The sequence below is a fragment of the Equus quagga genome, chromosome 7, assembly GCF_021613505.1.
Source record: "Equus quagga isolate Etosha38 chromosome 7, UCLA_HA_Equagga_1.0, whole genome shotgun sequence".
Classification (NCBI taxonomy): domain Eukaryota; kingdom Metazoa; phylum Chordata; class Mammalia; order Perissodactyla; family Equidae; genus Equus; species Equus quagga.
Genome location: NC_060273.1, coordinates 92237527 through 92261395, shown reverse-complemented (window position 1 = coordinate 92261395; position 23869 = coordinate 92237527). Strand labels below are relative to the sequence as shown.

Genomic DNA, 23869 nt, shown 5'->3' with positions numbered 1-23869 from the left:
TACAGTACCTGTAGCCTGGTTCAGAGGAAGGACCTTAAAAGTTTTCTTACACAGAAAATGTGAAATGTTTATAGTCACAGGCTTAGCAATTTGGGTATCCCAGAAACTTCCACTGTCCCCACACCACCACAGTTTTTGTTCCAGGTCTTAGATTATGTTTTAGCAATGCCCTGGGTAATTTTTCCAAAATACCAGTTCTTCCTACAAAGGTTCTTCCCACAAAGACGTAAGCTGAGGCTGGGGACAGAGAGAGGGGATTTTTCTAAGAGCTGCCCTGGTGATGTTGGAAGTCTTTGTTCTAGACGGCTGAATCTTTCTAAGTGGAAGAAGAAAAGCCATTACTGGTGATTCCCATCACAACTGCCACTTCTACAACTTTATTTTCCATATTTTAAATGAGACCTCTATAATAACAATCAAATTCATACTGCCAACCACCTAAATAATGTGCCTTAACTGACCCTGAACTGCTGTGGAAACTATTCTTCATGCTAGAATTTACTGAAGACTTTGGAGGCATTCACCATACATATCTAACCTACACTGAAATTTTTCAAGAAAGATAGGCTTAATTTTTAATAGCTTGATCCTTCTTTTTTTCAACAAATATTTATTAAAACCCTATTATATGTTGAAGACTGGCTAGGGTCCAGGCACACAGATATAAATGAAAACAGTTTTATGGAGCTAACAATCTGACACTGATCAAATTATCACTCAAAGAAATAAAAACAAACTGCTATGACATATCATAAAGAAAAAGAATAGGAGAATACTATCCCATGAAAACATATAAAAAAAAACTTGACCTAGACTTGGGGAGGAGTCAGGGAATATTTCTTGGGGTAAGTGATGCTTCAGCCGAAAACTCAAGGATAAGTATAGTTCACTAGGCCCAGAAAAAGTAGCACACACAAAGATCCTATGGGTGAAGCAAGCACGGTATGCTTGCAGATCTGAAGGAAAACCAGCATGGGTGGAGAGTATACAGCAGAGGTGAAAGACTGGGAGATGAGGTGTGAGAGGTAGGCTGGGTCCAAACTATGCAGAGGCTTGTAGGGCAAGGTAATGATTCGATCTTTAGCCTATGAGCACTAAGGCGACATTGAAAGGTTTTAGAGGAGGGAGTCATGATTCCCAAATTTCAAAAACATCACTCTGGCTGCAGCAGGACAAACAGATTAGAGGGGTCCATTACTGAAATAAAAAACACTTACAGGAAGGTCAGGTATGAATAGGAGGATCATGTTGGGTTGTAAATGCCTTTAAGACATCCAAGTAGAGGCGTCAAAAAGGTAATTAGATACAGGGGTCTAGAGTGCAAAGGAAAGGTCTGGGATATAAATGTGAAGTCATGGGCATGAATGAGACTGTTTAGTACAGAGTAAGTCTGGAGCTTGGAGGAAGTCTAACATTTAATGGCTAAAGGAAAATAAGCCTGCAAAAGAGCCTCAGGGACGGCCAGAAAAGCAGAGGAAAACAAGGAGAGTGGTGTTACAGAAGTTGAGAGAAGAGAATATAGAAAAACAAGTACAATAAGTTTGAGTAAGATGAGAAATGAAAAACACCCAGTGAACTCGGTGACTTAGCCATTGGCAGCTTCTCCAACAACTGGGGCAAGCGGGAGTAATGGGGACAAAAGCAGAGTGGGAATGGTTGTGAGGTGAGTGTAAGGTGAGGAAATGGAGGGAAGCATAGACAATTCTCTCATGAAATTTGGTTCTTAAAGGAATTTAGTCCAGTGATACAAGAAATATATCTATGTTTACTAAAAGATTTATCAGAAAAGGATTTTAAGTTGAGAGTTATCTGAAATACAGTACAATCTCACGTAAATAATTATAAGGGAAGGAAAATTATTCCAATATAGTGTTAGCTTTGATTAGGACAAGATCCAACTTAAAGTATATTTGAATCTCAGTGCAATAAATATGATTAATAGTCCAAATTACTGAGAATTTTTAGAACTTTTTAGTGAACTATCACTATTATTTCCAGAAGTGTAAAGAGATGACAGGTATTTTTTCTAACCTGCTGGTGAAGTCGGTGTTTTTCCTCTTCTAGCTGCTTGATCTTTAACCTTTCTAGGTCTACTTGGTGAACACAATCTTCTTTGGCCCTGCGAATAGAGTCCTGAAGTTCTTGCAGGTTCCGCTCACGTTCTGATTTTAGCTCCTTTCTTTCTCTTTGAAGCTTAAAACAAGTGCATTTTTAAGAGGTTGGCCTATTACTATTTGTATTATACTGTTCAGTATTCTATTATTCTCATACACAGTCAAATGTTCAGAATATTTACAAGTTTCCATATCTCTTTCAGTTACTAAACATTTAAGTACACTGAATTATAAATTTTAATCCATCATCATTTAATTCCAAATACAAAGAATATACAAAAATCCATATACAACTTCTATAAATTCATTTGAAAAGGCCCTAATCACTTAAAATTCCGGTTTGAATAAAACCAATTTTATTACATAAGCAAATTTTAGAAACTTCTTATGTTCTGCCTAATCACATAGAAGATGACAGAGTCTTACTATTAGGAACAAATATCCATTATATTTAAGTTTAAACATCTAAATCAATTTAGAAATGCCAGAAAATGCATAAAGAAAAGGGTAGGGTGATACGCTGAGAAAATTTTTTTAGAAACGCATTTGAGTAGGGAAGGGATATATAAATTTAATGTGGCAGAAATTCTGATTATTTTGAAATGGAAGGGACATACAAATTTAATGTGGAAGAAATCCTATTTTGAAATGAACTTTATAGTAATTTTAAAAAGTATTCAGGGTAAAATTTCAAAAGACTTAACAAAAAATGCTAACTAGGCATATTACTAACATAAGTTTTCATCTGTTTTTGGAATCTAATCTTTAATGGGCAAGAAAAAGGAATATGTCCTTCTTACTGAAAACAAAATCAGGATTCTAGGCCCCTGAGCCTGTGCTACTTTTTCTCTTTTCTCTAAGTAGTGCAACTATCCATTCCTTTCACATAATGGGAAAGTTAAGCAATAATCTCCACTATCACAGAAGTCAGCCAAAGCTGGTTGCATAATAGCCATTTCAAATAACAAACACTATCCTACCTCTTTCTCACATTCTAACATAGAAAATACACTTTTTTCAGCTGAACAGCAGTTTTCTCCATAATGTCTGAAAGAATTTCCATGAAATATATTTAATATAAGAACAAAGGAAAAAGAAATGAATGGTATGAACTTAAGATATGGATTCTGTGAAATGAAGATACATGATAGATGAATACAGTACCTCTGATTCTGCAATGACAAGCTGCTGCTCTCGCTTCTCTAAGTCAATTAGGGTTTTTTGAAGTTTTCCTTCTAGAATAGTATATTCAGCTACCTAAAAAATAACAAAAGAAAAGTTACCTTATCTTTGCCTCAAATTCACAACACACAAATTCAAAAATGCATATATTATAATTTCACTGAAACAGAGGATCTGCAAATAAGAATTACACCCACCAATTCAAAGCAGAAGTTCTTTCTACTGTATTCTCAGGAAGAAAGACTGTCCAGCTTCTGCTTGGCTATCTCTAGTAATATTCAGTCTCCTGAGGAAGCCCATTGTCCCACTGGGTGGTTAGATTACTAGGAAAATCTTGTGTTGAGTCAAAACCTAGCTCCTTAAAATCTGCTTTGCTCAATACTCCAGTACTCCTCTCAATCCCTTTTCGTCACTTATGCTCTTTCCCTGGAACTAATCTTGTTGCTAGATCAGCTAGTCAGTTTCAAGTCAGTCCTCATATTGGCTCAGATCTGACCCTTTATTACAGTTCCAATAACTGAGTCCTTCATTGCTTCCGAAGCCAGAGTCCCTGCTTGGGCCCTTAGCCCAGTACCCCAATTTCTATCAGCAGTCCTGCTCTGATCTGTCTGTAAGGATGTCTCATTCAGGATAAGAGGTCTACCTGCTCAGCCTGTACAGGATGTAGGACTTCCATAGTCTTCTATCTTTCAGTTTAGACTGATCACTCTTACCAGGACTTTCTGAACCAATTTTTCCGTCCTCTTCACCAACTAGCCTCCAGGTCCCAGGCCCCATCCTGACTGTCTCTTCCCTACTGCTGAGAAAGCCCTGGTTTGATGCTCCTTAGTAGCCCACCCTTTAATACTATTGCTACTCCTTGGACAAAGAAAAAAAAATGTATCTTCACATATTTGAGTCTGGTGATAGCCATTATATCTTCTTCTAGTCTTTTTTCTTCTCCAAGATAAATGTAAGTTTCAACTATTATTCACACATTAAGATTTCTATATCTTATCTCAGATTTAATCTAGAGTCTAGATTCTAGACTAACTTCTTCCAAAAATATGGTACCCAGATGTGACTTCATCAGTACAGGGACCAAAGAATATGTACTGCCAAAGACTAGGGCACCACATATCTTTTAAATTAGTCTAAAATTACATTTGCTACTTCAGAATCCTAGTCACACTGTTATGTCAAAGAAAATCTCTAAGGTTTTTATTTTTAAACCTGGGATAACCATACCCATTGCCCAAGTGACTGTTTTAACCTGACAACAGAATTTGACATTTGACCTTGTTAAACTTCACTTTCATGATTTAAGCCCAGCATAGCAACCGATCAAAATTATTTATAAATTGTTAATGCTACCATCTAGTTTTGGTTCATCTAAAGATATGTTAAGCATGCCTTCCTTCCTTTACCAAATCACTAATATAAATGTGTCAAATTCTGAGGGCTACACATAAAAAAGTCTTACAGAAAGAGACAGGCAAACAGGATGGTGAGGGATATTCAAACTGTGTGTTCTTCCTCCTCTGCCAACCCAAACACCTGTGTTCCGAGAGCTCTGTCTAAGGATGTCTTTTCTTGTCATACTATATGAGCTCCTTGGGTGATCTCATCTACCTACTATCACATATACTAAGAACTCCCAAATTTATATTGCAAGGTCAAACCTCCCTCCAGAGTTTCAGACCTATAAACCCAAATACCTGCTGAATATGCCAATATTCCCCACATATCTCGAACTCAAAAATGTATAAAAACCTGAAGTAACAATCCTTCTGGTTTTCACAAATATTTATTGTATACTTAGCTGACCCTGGGCAAAACAAAGTCCTGTGGAACCTATATTCTGAGGGACGATAGACTATAAACAAAGAATTGGGTATTTAATGCAATAACAGGTAAATGCTATGAAGAAAATAAAGCAGAATGAGGGGACAGTTAGTGCCTGGGGGTGGGGGAAGAGGGCACTACTTTGGATACAGTGATCAGAGAAGGCCTCACTCAGATTATTCTGAGCAGAGATCAGAGATCAGAAACTATCTCTGAAAGAAGAGCCTTCTATATATCCTGAGGAGGGAAGTAGCCTAGTACGTTTGAGGAACTACAAGGAGGCCAGTGTGGTTTGGAACAGGCTGTGTAAACAGAAGTCTGACAGAAAATGAGGTCATAGAGGAAGGTAGGGGACAGATCATTTTAAGGCCTTGTAGGTCCAGTAAGAACTTCAAGTTTTATTCTAAATATGATGAGCAGTATGATGGGTTTTGAGCAGAGGAGTACATAATCTGACTTATATTTTAAAAGCCTCACTCTTGGCTGATATGGATATAATAAGCTACAGGGGCCAGGAATGAAGGAAGGGATACCAAGTTAAGAAGTAACAGCAGTAATCTAGGAGAGAGATCATGATTGCTTAAACTGGTGAAGTAGCAATGGAAGTGGTTGAAAGTGGTTAGTTTCCAGGATACATTCTGAATGTGGAGCCCAGAGGATTTACTAATGAACTAGAATGTGGAATGAAACAGTAAAGGACGACTTAGCTTACAGCCTGAACAACCAAGTAAAAGGTATTGCTATTTATTAAGATGGGGAATCAATAGGAGCAAATGTATGTAGGATGGAGACAGTTTCTTTTTATACAAATTACATTTGAGAAGCATATTAGACAGCCAATTGGCAGTGTAGTATAGGCAGGTGAACAGCCAAGTGAAGAGTCCAGGGAAGAGGAAGTAGACAGATATTTTATATATATGTGTGTGTGTGTGTGTGTTTACAATCTATATATCACTTGTATATAAAGGCAAGAGAACAGATGAGATCACCCAAAGAGCAAATGTGAAAAGATATTCAAATTCTGGCCCTTGGGGAAAGCCAATAAAGCCAGTAGAGGTTGGGATAAAGAGAAGAATCTAGTATGAAAACTGGGAAGGAGAGACCAGCAAAGATAGTAGAAGACCAGGATAGTATAGTAAAGAAAGTCAAGCAGAGGAAATGTTTTAGAAAGGGAGAAAGCAAATTGAGTGAGGATGAGGGAGAATCATTTGATAAGAGAAAAACAGTGTGAATGAATTATTCTGGAGAGTATGAGGATTAATTGATTAGGGAAAGCAGTAGGGTCATAGGGTAGCACTGAAGGTCCATTAAGGCTTGAGATCTTAAACCTCCTTAAGATCATTTCTTTAGCACCCACTCCCCTTTTCTCCATGATCTTATCACTACTGTTAGTTTTCAGCCATCGTTTTCTTTATACATATTATTGCTTTCCTGGTCTCCCTGACTTTAGTTTCACATTCCTCTACTCCACCCACTATACTGCCATCAGAATAATTATTCTAAAATGAAAATCTGATTTCCTTATTCCCTTATATAAAAATCTTCATTAAAAAAATAGTTTCTCAAGTTTCTATCGTTCTCCAAGCAGGGTTTATCATCTGAACCACAGAAAATGTAAAATAATATGAGTGATTATTTTCTCTATCTTCTCCTAAAATGGTACATAACTCTACTACTGTTGATGCATAGAAGGGAGTTCATCTACTACCAACAACGGATGCCTTTGGGCAGTAAGGCTTAATTCTCTCAGGAAACCCTAGCTGAGAAAGTCTACAGGATCAAGTCTAAACTCCTCAAAATGGAATACAAAAGCAGTCACATTCTGTTGACCTCTCCTATCTTATTTCGTGAGGCACACCCTCTCCTCCCCTCTTCTCACACCAAGCTACATACAATTTTCTTCATGTCTAGCCTATTTCAAACTTTGGGTCCACCTGGCAATACCTTCTAATCTTTACCAAAGTGAAAGCATGGTCTTATCTATGAAACACTTCTTCATGCTCCCTTATATAGAACTGATGTCTTCATTCTTTGTGGGTACATGACAGCTATGTTCAGCTTTCTGAAGGGAAGTCATAAGGAAGATAGAATAAACTTTATCTCAGCTATTCAGAAGGCAGAACAGGATCAGAATGTTGTAATCATAAATGAGTTTAAGATAAATTCATTAGTTAACAATCATTGGGTTTAGCAGGATCATCCATACAACCAGGTCATTATAAAAAGCAAACCGTAAAAGGAGAAAAAAATTACCAATACACTGGTTTCTGGAAATAAAGGTTTGGTATAGTTGTAAATATTACACTCCACCCCAGAGGCCCCAAATGAATGTTATAATAATATCCACTTCAAAGTTAACCAAGGCTTCATTTATTTGGGAAAAAATTTATGTATAACTCAAGAGGATGCATGATTTTATCAAACAGAAAAATTTACACAAAAACAATCTGCTCTTTTTCAGGACACAGAATAATCCCTCCAAAATGGTCTCAAAAGGGGACCCAATAAGCCTGATAGATTAAAAAACCAAATCAGTCACAATGAGATACATATATAACTTTCAGTGCAGATCATATGCATGAAGTATTCATTTACTATTACGAAATTCATTTCAGTTCTAACTTGACATAATTTATCTACTCTATAGACTAGTTCACCATTTCACCTTGAAGTGATAGGCTATTAACTAGTTAATATCTTTTTTGAAGGTAGGACAAAGCTCCTCATAATAAGTAGATAAGCTTTAATTTACGATTAGTTCATTATTTTGTGCAGAATAGCAGAAATAAAAATAAAATGATTGCATAATGTTCCACCAGTATTACACAGACTCCTTCAGGTAACTTTCAAAGTATTGAAGAAATCACACATTATTTTAAAAAAGCTTTAGATGAATAAAACAAGAATAAATTAGCAGAAAAGCCTCATACATTATACACATAAAAAACACTGTGAGATTCTCACAGCACTCAGCTCTAAAAAATTTCATCATATTGAGGAAAAACTGCTTTTTTTCTTCCCAATGACTCAATTTTACAGTGGCTTATAAAATTTTTAAAACCCCATCACACATTAGCACATCTTAGTTCACAATATTCTTTCAAGATAGGATACATTAAGATAAACGAGTTGTTACTCTCAAAATGTACTTAGGTTGAAAGAAAATGGCAAACTCAAATCTACCTTTTTGACATGACTAATTCAAATAAACAGTTCAGCCAAGTAGATAAGCATCATATTCCATTTTCTGACTGGAGTTATTTTCAACTACTCAGGATCTTGTCAATTTGAGCTGAAATGGTGGAAGAAGTTGTAAACATGGAAACCAACTAAAAATTTTCAACTGGAGAGATGATTACTACCAAAATGACAACCAACAAAAATTTATTTGATGAGGTTTGTTTTTCAACTCATTACACTTAAACTGATTTTTTTCTTTTTTTGGGGCAATAAAAAGTTCAATTATGGCATAAGTTGTATTTGTCACAATTCTAGTAATTTTATTAACTTTTCATGATTTGAATTTTGCAAACCTCAACAAAAACTCTTCAATGGCATGAAAAAATGGTTCAAGGATAAACTAATCTTATTTTAAAAGCTAAATAAAAGATTAAAATATTTTCTAGCTCACTCAGATTCAATTAATATATGATACTTGAGAACTGTAAATATAACTTTTATATTAGTCACTTTTAAGTAAAGCTAGTATAACGTTTAAATACATGTGAAGGCTTCTAGTTATTATAATTTTGGTTATTTGAACACTTAAGAATAGAGGCTTTGGAGTAGTCATGTTATATTTTTCTTCTTTTAGCTTTTTTAAAGCACACTGGTCTTTCAAGTTTTTAATGCTTGAGAATTAAGTTGGACAAAGTTGAAACAGCTATTTTAAAGTCAAAGGCCCAGGGGACTTCTGCTTCCACCTATAACAAGACTAACTGCTCTCCTCTATAAACACATAGTGAATAACATAAATGAAACAACTGTTTTCAGACACTGGACAACAACAGCACAGAACTGTGATCCCTGACAGAAAAAACAAATGAGCCAAGTCCTACAACAACTTTAGCTTACTGCCTGGGTGCAGTTTCCAGACTGTAGCTCAGGGAAGGGGAACCAAAACAGAGCCTAGCGATCTTGCTGAGTTGAAGAAACAGACTGGAGAGGCTGAGGCAAATAAAATTTGTGAGGAGAGGAGGGAGATGCATAGAGAGTGAGCAGTGGAGATCTGCATAATAGTATCCTCAAATCTGTGGCTGAATACTGATCTATGTATGCCTGAGGTGAAACTCTATGAGGCTGGAGAAATTACGAATGGAAAGAAAAAGGCTGAACAACTCCCAGAACTCAGACAGGTCTGAGAATAGTACAGATTCCTACCAGCCAGAGTGGAGGGATCTTCTGATGAACTAGGAAGCAGGTAGAGTCGTCAGGAGAATATTGCTAAATAGCCCAACACTAAAGGATGCTCTAGACTCAGTCTAACATAGCTTAAAAGGATCAAACTCATCCCAAGTAACTTAACTATATACCAGAACAAAATCCAACACTCTTTAAAGAAATATAACAAAATCTAGCAATCAAGAAGGTAAAATTCACAATTTCTGGCATCTAATAAAAAAATCAGGCATGCAAAGCAGTAGAATGATGTAACCTATAACCAGGAGAAAAAAAAACAACAAAAACTGACCTCAAAATAATATTCATGTTGGAACTAGCATAAATATATTCAAGATATTCAAGAACATAATGGAAAACACAAACATGATGAAAAGTAGAATATGTTTTTTTAAAAAAAAACCCAAATGAACCTTCCAGGGATGAAAAATACAGTGTATGAAATATTATGCTGGGTGGGATTAATGGCTAATTAGACCCTTCAGAAGGAAAGATCAGTGAAGCTGAAGTCACAGCAATAGAAAATATCCAAAATGAAGCATTGAGAGGAAAAAAAAAGACAAATAATACAGTTACCTATGGGACAATATCAAACAGTCTAACATACATATAAATTGGAATCTAAGAATGAGAAAAGAGAGGAAAAATGTTTGAGAAACAAAAGCCCAAAATGTTCCAAGCTTGATGAAGACTAAAAGAAAAACAAACAAAAAAACTACAATCAAAGAAGCTCAAAGAATCCAAGTATGACAAACACACACACACACACACACACACACACACACACACACACACACACAGAACAAGGTCCATGATACAGCTGAAAACCAGTGATAAAAAAATCTTAAAAGCAGTGAGAGGGAAAAAAAAAGACACATTATTACACATAGAGGACCAAAGACACCAATGACAGCAGATTTTCCATCAGGAATACAAGTCAAAATACAAATGGATTTGAAAGAAAAAACAGTCAATCAAGAATTCTATACCTGGTAAAAATATCTTTTTAAATAATGAAGGCAAGATAAAGACTTTCTCAAACAAAAGCTGACAGCATTTACAGCAGGCCCATACTACAAGAAATGTATATATATAGTTAATATAAAAAACATTATTGCCTCAAAGTTTAATTTCTTTTAAAAGTAAATGTTTAAAGCAAAAATAACAATGTTATGGGGTTTGTAACATATGTAGGAAGCAAAATATATGACAATAACACCACAAGGGATGGAAGGGAAGAAATGGATGTACACTGTTGTAAAGTTCTTATACTATACATGAAATAGAATAAGATCATTTGAAGGTATACTGTATAAGTTGAGGATGTATATTGTAAACCCTAGAGCAAACAGTTAAACAATCAAACAGAGGCATAGCTAATAAGGCAATAGTAGAAACAAAATGGAATCATAAAGTCAATGAATCCAAAAGAAAGAAGAAAAAGAGAGAAAAAAGGAACAAAGAATACATGGGATAAATAGAAAACCAAGAGCAAGATAACGGATTTAAACCCAAGCACATCAATAATTACATTAAATGTAAATGGTCTAAAGTCAGAGACCTGAAAATAACTTTAAAGAGTTTTCTAGTCCATACCCTACTTCTATCTCTTGGCCCAGTGGAGCAAACCACCCTGCCATGGGTTATCTTTTCCCTTTTACAGACACTTCATTAACCACTAATACCAGAGTATTTTAAAGACTTACATTTGGAATATTTGAAATAAGCCTAATTGTCACAGCTATTTTATTCAATAACTTGAGTGTAACTAGATAGATATTAGATTTTGGCTTTCCAGAATAAGATTAAGATCAGATGGTCTCATGCTATCATTTTTAAAGATGTGATTTATTTTATGATTCATTTCTTAAAAACAGCTTAAAAGTTTTTGATGCTTTTTATTAACTTACAGATTGTCATTTTTATATATACTTAAATGTGCTATTTTCTTTTTCTCTAGAGTATTCATTTTTCATAGTTATACAATTTTTGAACAGGTAACACATTTGCAGGGTTCCAAATCCAAAAAGCACAAAACACCTTACAATGAAAATCCCTTCTTCTACCCCTGACCCATCCCTTCACTTTATCCAGGCCAACAGACAACCACTATAATGAGTTATTCCTTCAAGAGACTTTCTTTAATGCATATAAAAGAAACTATCACTAATATTCTTCCTTTCTTCCTTCAAATTCTATGCAAGTAATTACCTTTTTCTTTACTAGTGATTCTCTCTCTCGATCCCTTTTTTTCCATTCTTCTGCAAGAGCTTGCATATGAGCCAGTTCTTTCTGCTTTAGCTGCAAAAGTCATGAAAAAATCCTAAATATTTTAAATAAACAAATCAGTTGTTTTCAGCTAAAAAATTAATACTGATCACTGATATGTTTCTTTCAGGCATTCTATTTCATTCTTGAAAAAAAACAGAGGTTGCCTGAAGCAAGAAATACCCATATAAGTATAATTCAGGAGAATATAAAGCTGATGGTAACTTCTGTTTTCTAACTCTCTGGTTTAGAGACTGATGATTCCAGATTCCAGAGGGAATGCTAAATGAGGACCTGAAATTAAAAGAAATCTTCAAGTTCTTAACCTCTGAACTCTAACCTTCATTCCTAATTTTGCCCAAGAATCATGGACAAAGTTTAGGGGAATCCTTCTGAGTGGTTCCTGCAAATCTATCACATTGAGTATTTTTTTATTCTCAGTTTTTCTTTAAGCGTAAGGCATTCTTGATATTCAAAAGGACTAGATGGGGTACTCATGGAACATAGAAAAGCCTACTACGGAGAAGGAAAAATATACTAAGTAGACAAAAACAGAGATTTTAAGTAACATTTTAAAAGTAACCTGATTTTCAAAAATGTCTTCTTGCATCTCTTTCCACATTTCTAGCTCAAGTGCTGCTTTGTATTCTAAGGTTTCACGAGGCTCTGTCTGGATTTCTGAAGGACAAGGTGCTGGAGGAAGAGAAGACAGCTTCTGTTCTATAGCAGATACACCCTGAGATATGAATTCAAAAAAGCATATTGAAACAAACATACACATGCACACAACAGATCCATTTTAATAAGAACTGTTTAATAATATTCAATGATATTTACCTGAGATGAGTCAGAGACAAAAATCTCACGCATTTTAACTAGTCCATAGTCTTCCAGAGTCACTGTGTAAGAAAGATCTATTATCCTGTTATTTGACCTATAAATGAAATCATAAATATCTTAAAATTCATGACAACACTTTTATATTATTTTTCCTTTTATTTCCCCAACGCTATAGCATTGAGTAGGCAACATTCCTTGCACCTGACACTTGCTGGTGAAACTGCAGCAGCCTCTATAGGCTTCAATACCTTCCAACACATGATTTTATTTCATCACAAACACTCTATTAAGTACACACCTACATTTAATATAAAATACCAACAGCTGTAGATCATTTATAAAAATTGAAAAGTATAAAGGAGAAATTTTAAATCTCACAGCCCACAGGAAATTACTACTAAAGTTTAGATTATTTCCTTCATCTCTGTTTTATGTATATGTTGATAGACAGGCACTCATGCATGTTACGATTACACAGTTTTGTCCTTTTTTTCCTATGTACATCAGGAGCATTTTCTCACGTCATAAACATTAATTCAAAATGTAATTTTTAATGCCTGTAAAACATACTAAAGAATTTATGTGGTAAAATAAAAAATTTAACCTCCCTATTCTTGAATGTAGATAGGTTATTCTAAATACTTTTTCTACTTTTTCTGGGATGAACACACTCTTACATAAATCTTTTACTGGATATGAGCATTGCCTAAGGGTAATTTCTAAAGTAGAATAATTGTTATTTTTATCATAATGAGTACTTCTCTGTATCATAGAACTGCATGTAGCATTTATCATTAAATAAATAATAACAAAATGTTAGAGAAAAATAAAATCTTAGCAACAAAAAAACCATGGCTTTGTCTAAATCAAATATATTCCATAAACTCTTGGTCAAACAAAACTTTAATGAATGGGTTCCACACAATTAGAACTCAATTCACCAAGTTCTACATTTTCTTCTTCTAATCTCACAGATTTTAGAAGAAATTAATATAGTAAAGTGAAACACTACTATTTCCAAAGTTTTCACTTAGGTAAATCTCCTAAAACTTCTCTGTCTACAGAGCAGGGCAATAAAAGTTAGTATTTGTAACATACAAAAAGCATTAAAATAACTTCAACTAGCAATGATTATTTTCATTATGTTCTACTTATGATGACAGAAACAAATGCTAATTTTTAAGAGAGATTTTCAATAACAGGAGCTGCGAAAAAATTTTTTTCAGTTAACTAGAATATCTGATTCTCTAAAACACCTCGTCCCAACTCTTCTAAGTGAGAAAGTTGTTACTAAACCCTTGACTCTCTGGAAGTGGCCACGGATGGGAAAGAGTAAGGTAAGAAATTTCAACAATACTTTTAGATCTCAGCATTTTACCAAGCCTGATTTCCTTCTACATTCTTACTACATTTTAAAAATAAAGGCATGTGATATATAGTCAAATTGAATTTAAATTTCTATTGTTAAAGTTAAAAAGATCATTCAATAAATACATTATTTTGTCTAAAATACGTGAACTCAATTTTAGGGCAAAAAAAGTCATTTTTTAAAGTGCCAAACATTTGTAACATTCTCAGAGTTTAGATCTGAGGCAAAAGTTGAGATATTTTTTAAGTAGAAAAACAGATACGGTCATTCCCAATGCAAAATAATGTAAAAATACATTATAAATTTGACATTAAGTTACTAAATAAAAAAAGAGATCCTGAATTTAAAATTGTCAGGCTAAAGAGAGGGGAGGGAAATATTTACTCAACAGTCTGTGAGTATTACAGTATTATAGTGGCATACATTCCTCACTTTACGAGTATAGTGGTTATCAAAAAGCTAAAGAACAAACTACGATATAGCCCCTACAGGTCAAAGAAAGATCAGAAAGAGATGATACGAAAGGATAAGGTTGTAGCTAGCTAATCAGAACAAAAAGCAAAGCTCAGACCCATTATGAGAAATGCATTACCCTTGTGCTGCGATAACAGGCACACTTTCACTGTAAGTCTGACGCCAACACTGTTCACCATTAGAACCTAAAAAGCGAGTTTTTTCTGAAGACAAGATGTTAGAAAGCTGGATTCTGGCAATTCCCAGAAGTAAATCTTTACTCATTTTATCCTTGTGCCATAATTCAACCAGCAATGGAATCCTATGGAAGAGAAAAATATGTATTCATATCTATCAGTTCTGATCTAAGTCTTTTCTAGAGTATAATCTTTGAATTCCCTTCTGTAGTGAACAATGTTTTTGTTACCTGGAATGTGAAGGCTCAATTCCACAGGTAACAAATAGGAAATACTATTACATTTTCTACACCTCTTTCCATGCAATAAAGAAAACACTTTAAACACTATTATTCCCACAGATGGTCAATTTGTAGTTACTCTTCATTCTTCCTTTTAAAATAATATACAAATTTGAACTGTGATACTCTGAGAAAGCAAAAAGATTTTCACAAATTTCATTTTTTATTCACAAATTCATTTCAGATAGCTGGATTAACAATGTCCATTTTATACAGATGAAAAAATAGAAAAAGAAAATAATACACTGCAGTCATTCAAAGAATCAATAACAAAAACTAAATATTTAGCATTTATCCTCACATATTGTATTAGGAAAAGGCAAGACTACTTTTCAAAGCTTCTTCATTACTCATAGATTGTTTTAACAAAGTTCTAATAACCAAACTCAAGCAAGTAAGATATGAAAATCTGAAAAGAGCCTTTATAACCACAAAAAACTTTGTGGTGGACGCACAAATGCCACAGACATTATTAGTATATTTGTTTCTAGACTCTCAAATGTATAAACTGCTGTGAATTTAAACCTATAGGAATTCCTTGTTTACAAGACACAAATTCTCAAGAGTTGTGTATACATTACCTTAAGAAGGTATCTTGCAGCTGATGAGGCATAGTTGCAAAATCAAATGCACAGTAAGATTGGGGAAGAAAAACTTCCATGTTTTTCCGAACTTCTACGGGAGGATTAGTCATAATAGGAGCTGCACTTCCAAAGAATGGATATGAGTACCTAAAATTTAAGAAAAACAAAATCTTATGATTTACAGATAAGATTTATAGTCTATTAAAAAAAGTATAATATGAATATCATGAGCAAATCGAATTTTTAAATAAATAAAGGATACAAATACACTATGGTTTTATTCTTATCATTAACTTTAAAAATTACACAAATATTTTCAATGTTGATATAAAAATTACAGAAATTATACAGAAAATGCATTCTTTGCATAGTACTTGTTCTCGAAGTTGCTTCATAGGTAAACTTTCAATGACTCTGGGGAAGGAGGAGAATTCTGGTATTTTGAAGCCATGAAACCAAATAAGGAAGAGATGGTCATTCTGATAGACTCCGAATCAGACAAGATTTAAGAACGAAAATGACTCCACTAAACAAAGACCAAGCTGCCATCTGTTTAAGAGTTCCACAAGGGCACAAGTCCTGTCTTTTTCATCTTTGCACTCCCAGGAATAAACAAGCAATTTCCTCTATATAGTAAACACTCAAGAAATGCTTGCTGAATTTAATTTCTAAACCTGTTTTCCTTTATACAATAACGTCCTGATCTTTTATGAGCTAAAAAGCCCTTAGTCAACTCCAAAAGGATGCATGTATGGTATCCATGTCTTTGAACAGAGAATCAAGGACAAAGGCATCTCAAATATACTACAGATGAATCAGAGTGACATAATATTACTGTATTTCTTCCTTTCATCACAGAAACCACACCAGATTAAAAAGGAAGAATGCCTGACTACTGCTGGACTTATTTTGTATTTAAAGTCAAATATAACGATTTTTATAATGCTCACTTAAATTTTATTTTATATCTTGTTATTCACTACAAAAATTAGAATTTAAACTCTACTAATAAAAATTGCTTTCCCTACAAGAAGAATCCTGTGCATTCACTCAATTCCTATTTAATTACACATCCATTGAAATCAGGTCATCTCAGAGAGTTCATGCCCTAGAAATTCAACCCCCTACCGCCCCACTATAGGATGGAGTGATTAAAAAACAAACCAAATACAAACGTTTTCCAATACCAGTGTTACCTCACAAATTCCATTACATAGTCGCAAACTACAATTTCCTACCAATGCAAAGCGTGATAACATAAAGTTTATCAAATAAAAAAATAGCTTGCATTTTTAATAATGACTTAAAATGAATCAAAGACAAAATCAGTAGTCCTTATCATCAAGTGAGTTCTATGTAGAGTGTTAAGTGGATCATAACTATTTTCTCAGTTTAGAATATTGTTCCCTTTTCTTTGCCAACTGAATTACTAGCCTCCCTCATATACTGACTTATTTCTGAATCTGTCTTCTTCACTAGTTTGAACTCTTTGTTTATAAAGCCCACGTACCCCTAATAGCAGGCACACTGCTGGCATACTGTAGGCACTTAAACAAATGGCCCTTACGGCAGGAAGGGAATGCAAGAACTAGCATTAGTGCTTTCTAAGTGGGCTTGTACAAGGCTTCCCCCTCACAGCAACTAATTTTAGATCGTCCCTTGTTTCTATGCTTCTGGCCAACATCCTCTCTAGGTATCCGAAGATCAGATTCTGCAGTAGCAGCTACAGAGAGATCGCAGCTGAGAGATCTCAGCTAAAGGAGTAGGTAGAGGAAGAAAAAGACAAAAACCTGAAGCAGAGAATAGGTAATAATTCTATATCTAAAAACAATTTTAAGAGATGTTATACAAACCCTTTGAGGAAAGCTATGTCTGCCAGAGAAAACCTTTTTTTGACCTTTTATTTTCAAATAAAAAAACACTTTAGTAATAATTCTCAACCTCTAACATGAGGCAAAATGCAGAACTTAAGCTGCAATGGAGTATTCTATGAATTCACGATCACACTCAGTGTTGTGTCCCTTTGATTTTCTCCATTATTCACACCAGAGCTCAGAGGATTTTGGAGACAACTTGATAAGGAATCAAAGAATTGAAAAATTAGATGCAAGTATGAATTGATTTCTGTATATGAAAGGTAGGTATGTCTCAAATAACAGCAGGAAGCAATGTGCGGTTGCTGACGTTCCTGGAAATGGCAATCTAAGCGGACAGAAAGATTTTCTCACTTTAATCACATCAAGACCAGCAACTTTATTACAAATGCTCATGCTTGCTCCAAAGAAATTTATCAGAAACTAAATACTCCAAACTAAAACACATTATTGTATTACATTTAATTTTTACCTCAAGCACAAGTCTATGAAAATGTAGTATTATTAAAAACTATTGTGTAAAGCCATTTAACAGATATATATCATTCTTTATATTGAAAAGCACTGACACATTACAGTTACAGTTCATTAAGTGTGGTTTTAGATTCACAGCTATAAGATATAGGTGTTAGGAATATAACCTCCCATTTTAATAAAGTCTTACATAGAAAAATAAGATACTACACTTCCATTATTTTGACCTGCGGCACTTTTCCAGAAACAACACATTTTAAGTGCAAAAGTCACTGCATTTTAAATAAGAGCATTAATAAATTATTATAAATATTTATAATTATTCTACCTTAATAGGTAGGACTGTTACTTTTCATACCACCAACACCACTCTACTTTAAGCTCAAATTCATTAGGACATAGCCTTAGCCCCTTTAAGTCCACTGATTTAAATGTTCTAACATTTTTCATGACATTTCTCTCTCTGCAACTCCCCCAACAGAAGAAAGGCATTTCTCCTCAGAAAATAATACTCTGAAACAAAATCAAATCACACCTTAATATACAGTTGATTGGAAAACCAACTTCCAAGTCATGGACACTCCTTAAGTCTATTGAAAAGCAAAAATGATGCGATGTTGCTGGCACAGCAATCTTCTGTCCTGAAGCTGTTTCTGAAACATTTGTTGTAGTCACTGGCTGGGCCAGTGAAGCAGGTACAGAAGAACTGACGGCTAAAATAAACATAAAATTTTTTTTTTTAATTCCATTTGCTGACAGTTTCTCTTAAGTTATTGAGATAATTTAAAGATACCATCTCATTTATCTTCAAGCAAGGAATTTGACTATTTGGTTTTATAAACATATGGACTGAGGCAAACATCTTAATGTGACTAGCCCAAAATGATATAGGCTTTAATTCCCATTACAGAATTGTGTAAAAAAAGAGCTTACTCTCAACATATATTGCAAAACACAAAAGCACATGGTACCACTGCAGCTGTGCCTGACAGCAGCCTGGCGGGCACTAACTTACGTCCAAGAGGCAGCTGAATGTAACAATCAAAGGGTTCTCATTTCAGACTCAGTGCAGACATAATTACATCACTTTTTTAAAAGTAGCTTTGGTTATTTTAGGCATATATGACAGTCTAAAAAATCCTGTTATAGACCAGAGATGTTTTAGTGAGTGGCCCAAGTCATCCAGCTACTCAGTGACAGAGCTACAACTCACACCCAAACATCTAACTCCGAAAGCCACCACCACTCCAATTACTTACACTACTAAGTATAACTAGTTATAATGGAAAGATTTTATAAAGCCAGATAAACATGCATTCTCAGACTCTCTCAATTTTAGGATCAAAAATGATTATGAGTTTATTATTAGAGGCAGTTAGTAGCTCTTTCCTCTAAAATTCTAATGTAGTCAAGATATTCGAGAGTTTAGTACTTGAAAATCCATTTGAAAGAACTATACCCTTTAATTTCTTTTGAAGAGGCTACAATTTGTAGTGCAAAAGTAAAAGAATTTTCTTACCTTTTAGCAAATTCGATAAAGAAGTTAAGTAGATTACAATTACTTTAAATTTTTTTACATCACCACACACTGGTTCTTAAAAAACTCGCAATTTTTACTTGGAATGCATGAAAACTCTCATAGTCATTTATTAGATGGCTGCAAAATCTATACCTAAAAGATCTGTAGAAAGACCATCTTACCCTTCGGATTTGGTTTCATGTCCTTATCATACTGTAAGCTTTCCACTTCACTTTCTGTTGCATCATCTTTTGTAGGAGGTGACTGGTTGTGAGGTGGAACGGGAGACACGCTTGGTGATTTTGGCCCAGCAAGTGTCTTCTCCTTTATGGGGGTTAAATCTTTCTTCTTTGAATGCTGTGGCTCATGTTCATTCTGGGTCTTTAATTCAATTAAAGACTAAAAACAATTTTTAAGTAAAGTATAATTTGCAAAGAACTTTCCTTCATAATTAAGCAAAAAACTTGACGTTTTTAAAAAATATAAGCTTCCTTTCCCAGTTTGGATATTCCTAGTCTATTTTCTTCATAATTTGCAAATTTTCTTATAGCATCTAGGACCAGAAAAAGGAAGATGAACAGAAAGAAAATAGGATATCCAGAGCTAAGTACCAAAACGCATCCTAATGGGTAAGAAGGGATATTCAATAAAAGTGATTTTGTTTCTCTCTTTTGCTCTACTACCTTCTAAAAATATATGCATACATATTTTTTAAACTCTCACTTCAGTTTTTCTATCTTTAATTCATAACCTACACAAAGATCAGTTCTTTAAAAGAACAGGACACAAGTTAATTGTGTCAAAAAACATATACTTTGAAATAAATGCCCATCTCTGTTGCCTAAAGAGAGTATGAGGACTATAAAGCACTAATGAACCAAGAACCTTATCTCAGCTAAGTTGAGTCGACCAAAAAAGATGCCATTAATGCAGATGCCCACAAACTAGGTCTAAAAATGTTCTCTTTTACCAGTGCTGCTTTTCTGCCATAGTGAATGACTATGAGTTGAGGGTGGGGTGAAGAGAATGGTTTCCACTACATTAGAAGACTACACCAAAAGGCTCTGGATACAGTCACTCATAAACTACAGAAGAGGAAGTCACAGCGCTCTTCAGAAAGGTCTTTTCGGAGAGGAGGTATCATGTAGTAAGGGCCACTAATTAAGAGTAATACATGCTGTCTAATGCTAGGTAATTTTTTTGAAGCTCAACTTTTGTGAGTAACCATGAGTGACATCAGAGAAACTGGAGGAGGGGAGGGAGGGTCACTACTTGCCTGGGCGTCTATGCCTTCTCTCTGCAGAGCCACAGACACTCCCACAGTTGGGGCCAGCTCCACAGGAATAGGAGCAAGCTTTTGTTTGGCTCGGTTTGGAGGGTCGAGGGTAAAAGCACCCTCGACTGTGACCGGGCGCTGGTTGATTTCTGCGCCACCTTTTTTCAGCAATCCCGTTAAGGGTATTTCTGTACTTCCAAGTGACTGGTCTCCACAGCAGAGATGGATCTAAGGTGAAAGGGAGAATCGTGACAGCACTTGACATTTTCTCCTTTCTCCTAAACACAGTAAACAAAAAGTTATAAAATGATCCCTAGAAGGAAAGTTTAATGCAAGCTACCTGACTGACCTGCAGTGACTAAGTAATAGAGTCTCCCACAGGATGTTAAAACTGTTGATGAAGCACGAAGTTTACCAAGAACTCAATAAGAAAGCTATTCTGTTTCATTTTTCCTTTTGGTACTGATACTCATATGTTACCACCCTTTTCTCTATTCCGTCTCTTTGGTGAGCCATGGTTACTTCAATATTTTACTATGCTACATCACATATGCAAATTGTATCGTGAATATGAATTTAAAGAGAAAACAAACACCTCAAACATTTTTTTCCATTTCCATTTCAACATTAAACACATTTCTAAAAAATAAGTTAGTGGATCCAGCCCTATTTAGAAATTAAAGAACCTCAAATATTTTTGTTTTATTCACCCATAAAACACCTTAAGTCTTTCTTTCTCTCTTTTCTTAATTTTCAGACTTTACACATAAAACAGGGTGCTTAACAATAAAAGGTTAAAGAGAATACTTCTGGGGTGGTATATACTGTTAATCACTGATACCTACTCAGAACGTCAATATTACCACCTTTTGCAATTACAAAATAAAAAAACAAAAAACAGGCTGGTCCAGCTATTTGTTATATAACTATTATTTTCCTTTACTATATTCAAGCCTTGGCAAACTCAATATTCATATGAACAATAAGCAATCACATTATGAAAATATTTTTAGTTCTAATATCATCAATGACCTATAACTTAGTCTTAATGTTATTAGGTGTGATATTTTTAATGCACTGGAAAGAAAAGGTTTTTATGACTTAAATGTCCATGAGAATCAAACTAATAAATAAGCCAGTACCTTTGGTAAGGACTGATATGATAAATAGAGAACAAAATTCAAAGTGCTTTTTTCCTCACATCCCATCATTTTCTATAGTCTTCAGCTTTCCAAATATCTTGGATTCAGAACCACCTCTAAAATTTAGCTCTACTAAAATTTCTTAATGTCTCTTCTCACCTCCCACCCAAAATGCAAGCAAAGTCTAATGAGTGATCACTTTAAACAAATGACTACCTAGCCCTATACCATTTCAGTCTGATTAAAAGCAATAGTAATAAAAAACAGAATAGCAATATTTGCTAGGTAAGGTTCACTGTTAAATAGAATCCAATTTAAAATTAGTTTACAAAAAATACTCAATTCAAGGGCAGGTTTTAGATAGCTGTGTTCTCTCTTTGCTTTTAGTAGCAATAAGGTGTATAAATTCTGCAATCTAGAGTACACCTACAGCTACTCACTCCACTAACCACAACAAAACCTTCCCTGCGCCCACAGCTTTAGGCTCCAGGTACAATTGTTTCTTATAAAGGACTGATAACTGATATACCTCTTTCCACACTAACAAGGTATGGACGTGCATCTCCTAAAATTCTGAAGTAGCTGTTACATTACTTTACACGTAAGGATAATTCCTAAAAATTAAAAGATGTAGCAGAAAGACGACTTCTACTACCAAAATAAGATAGAGTTTAGGTACTCTCTAATGCTTAAAAAAATCATCTCTAATAAAAAACAACTTTCTGCAGTACTTACTTGTAGTTTAGACTGAAGAGCCAAGTAAACACGAAGAATTTCTATACTGCTACGGATTCGAACAGATGCTCTCTCCGGCTCAAAGTTCGGGTTGATCAAATCATTGAAGGGTTCATTTGTAACGTCATTTCCCAGTAAAGAATAGTAAAAGAAAAACTCAGGCTGTCTTTCTGGAAGTTTCATGGTACATGGAATTAACTGAACATTTAAGGAAAAAGAAACGAGTATTACTTTGTTTTGTTTACATAAATCTTTTTTTTTTTAAGATAGGCCCTGAGCTAACATGTTGCCAATCTTTCTTTTTCTTCTTCTCCCCAAAACCCCCCGTACATAGCTGTATAATCTACTTGCAGGTCCTTCCAGTTCTACTATGTGAGGTGCTGCCTCAGCATGGCCTGACAAGCAATGCTAGGTCTGCACCCAGGATCCGAAATGGCGAAACCCTGGGCTGCCAAAGCAGAGCGCATGAACTTAACCACTCGGCCACGGGGTCGGCCCAAGAGTTACTACTTTGTAAACTACTAAACATGCTTATAAATGTCTGACGAACTCCAGAAACATTTGCTAAAATGTTGATAATTTTTCATTTCAAGTCTTAAAATTAATCATTCGAAATTTCTAAATCTCTGCCAAATTACTAGTTTGATTAATTTTTAAAGGTTTATCTTAGAAAAGTACAGAGAGACTAAAATATTTTTACAGATTTGTTATTTTAGAGTTTACATTTCATTCAACTGGTCCATGAATGAATACGTGAAAGTTCTTTTAGAAAAAAGTGGTCAAATATTTTAAACTGAGCTTTCCTTATTTCCACATACCTTATTTCATCTTATCCTTACTTTGCCATCCTCTTCATAAATGAGAGAAGGTTTTCAAAAAATCTTAATCCAGGCTATTTAATATAATATCTTAGTCCAGGCCTTTTGATAAAAAAGCTTTTTAGCTTCTCTGTCAAAATTTGGAGACCTATAAATTAACAGTTGCAAAAGGATACCTTCTGTACTAGGAGTGTTACTTCTCAAAGTTGGTAGTTTCATGGCCACGTATGATGAAGACATAGGATTCTTGTCCCAAAAAATATAAAATAAAACATCTTCTAATAGATCCTTAATGTTTGCTACCATGTTGTTAAAAATAACAATAAATTATAAACAACTGGCGTGTTTATCAATAGGAAATGGCTTAAGTATATTATAGTTATCATACAGTATGGAGGCTAAATAATGATATACTGACATGAAAGTTATTTAAGACATATTGTTAGGTAAAAAAAAGTTTTTATAGTGTATGAAAATAAAAGGACTAACCACTTAGATCAAAATAGCCCAGTACTGAGCAC

At 34.5% G+C, this 23869-nt stretch overlaps 1 protein-coding gene across 3 annotated transcripts in view; it reads right to left on the bottom strand.

The window, feature by feature from the left end:
- CEP120 (centrosomal protein 120) overlaps positions 1-23869 on the bottom strand; it is a 75090-nt gene that overhangs the window by 32807 nt on the left and 18414 nt on the right. For all 3 annotated transcript variants that reach the window (XM_046667962.1, XM_046667961.1, XM_046667963.1), the window contains 11 exons: positions 22531-22728; positions 20654-20881; positions 19560-19776; positions 18394-18571; positions 15508-15657; positions 14588-14770; positions 12624-12720; positions 12370-12522; positions 11730-11819; positions 3279-3371; positions 2032-2193 (listed from right to left, as the gene is read on the bottom strand). In XM_046667962.1, the coding sequence (XP_046523918.1) occupies positions 2032-2193; positions 3279-3371; positions 11730-11819; positions 12370-12522; positions 12624-12720; positions 14588-14770; positions 15508-15657; positions 18394-18571; positions 19560-19776; positions 20654-20881; positions 22531-22728 (1749 nt within the window). The remainder of the gene's footprint in view (positions 1-2031; positions 2194-3278; positions 3372-11729; positions 11820-12369; positions 12523-12623; positions 12721-14587; positions 14771-15507; positions 15658-18393; positions 18572-19559; positions 19777-20653; positions 20882-22530; positions 22729-23869) is intronic.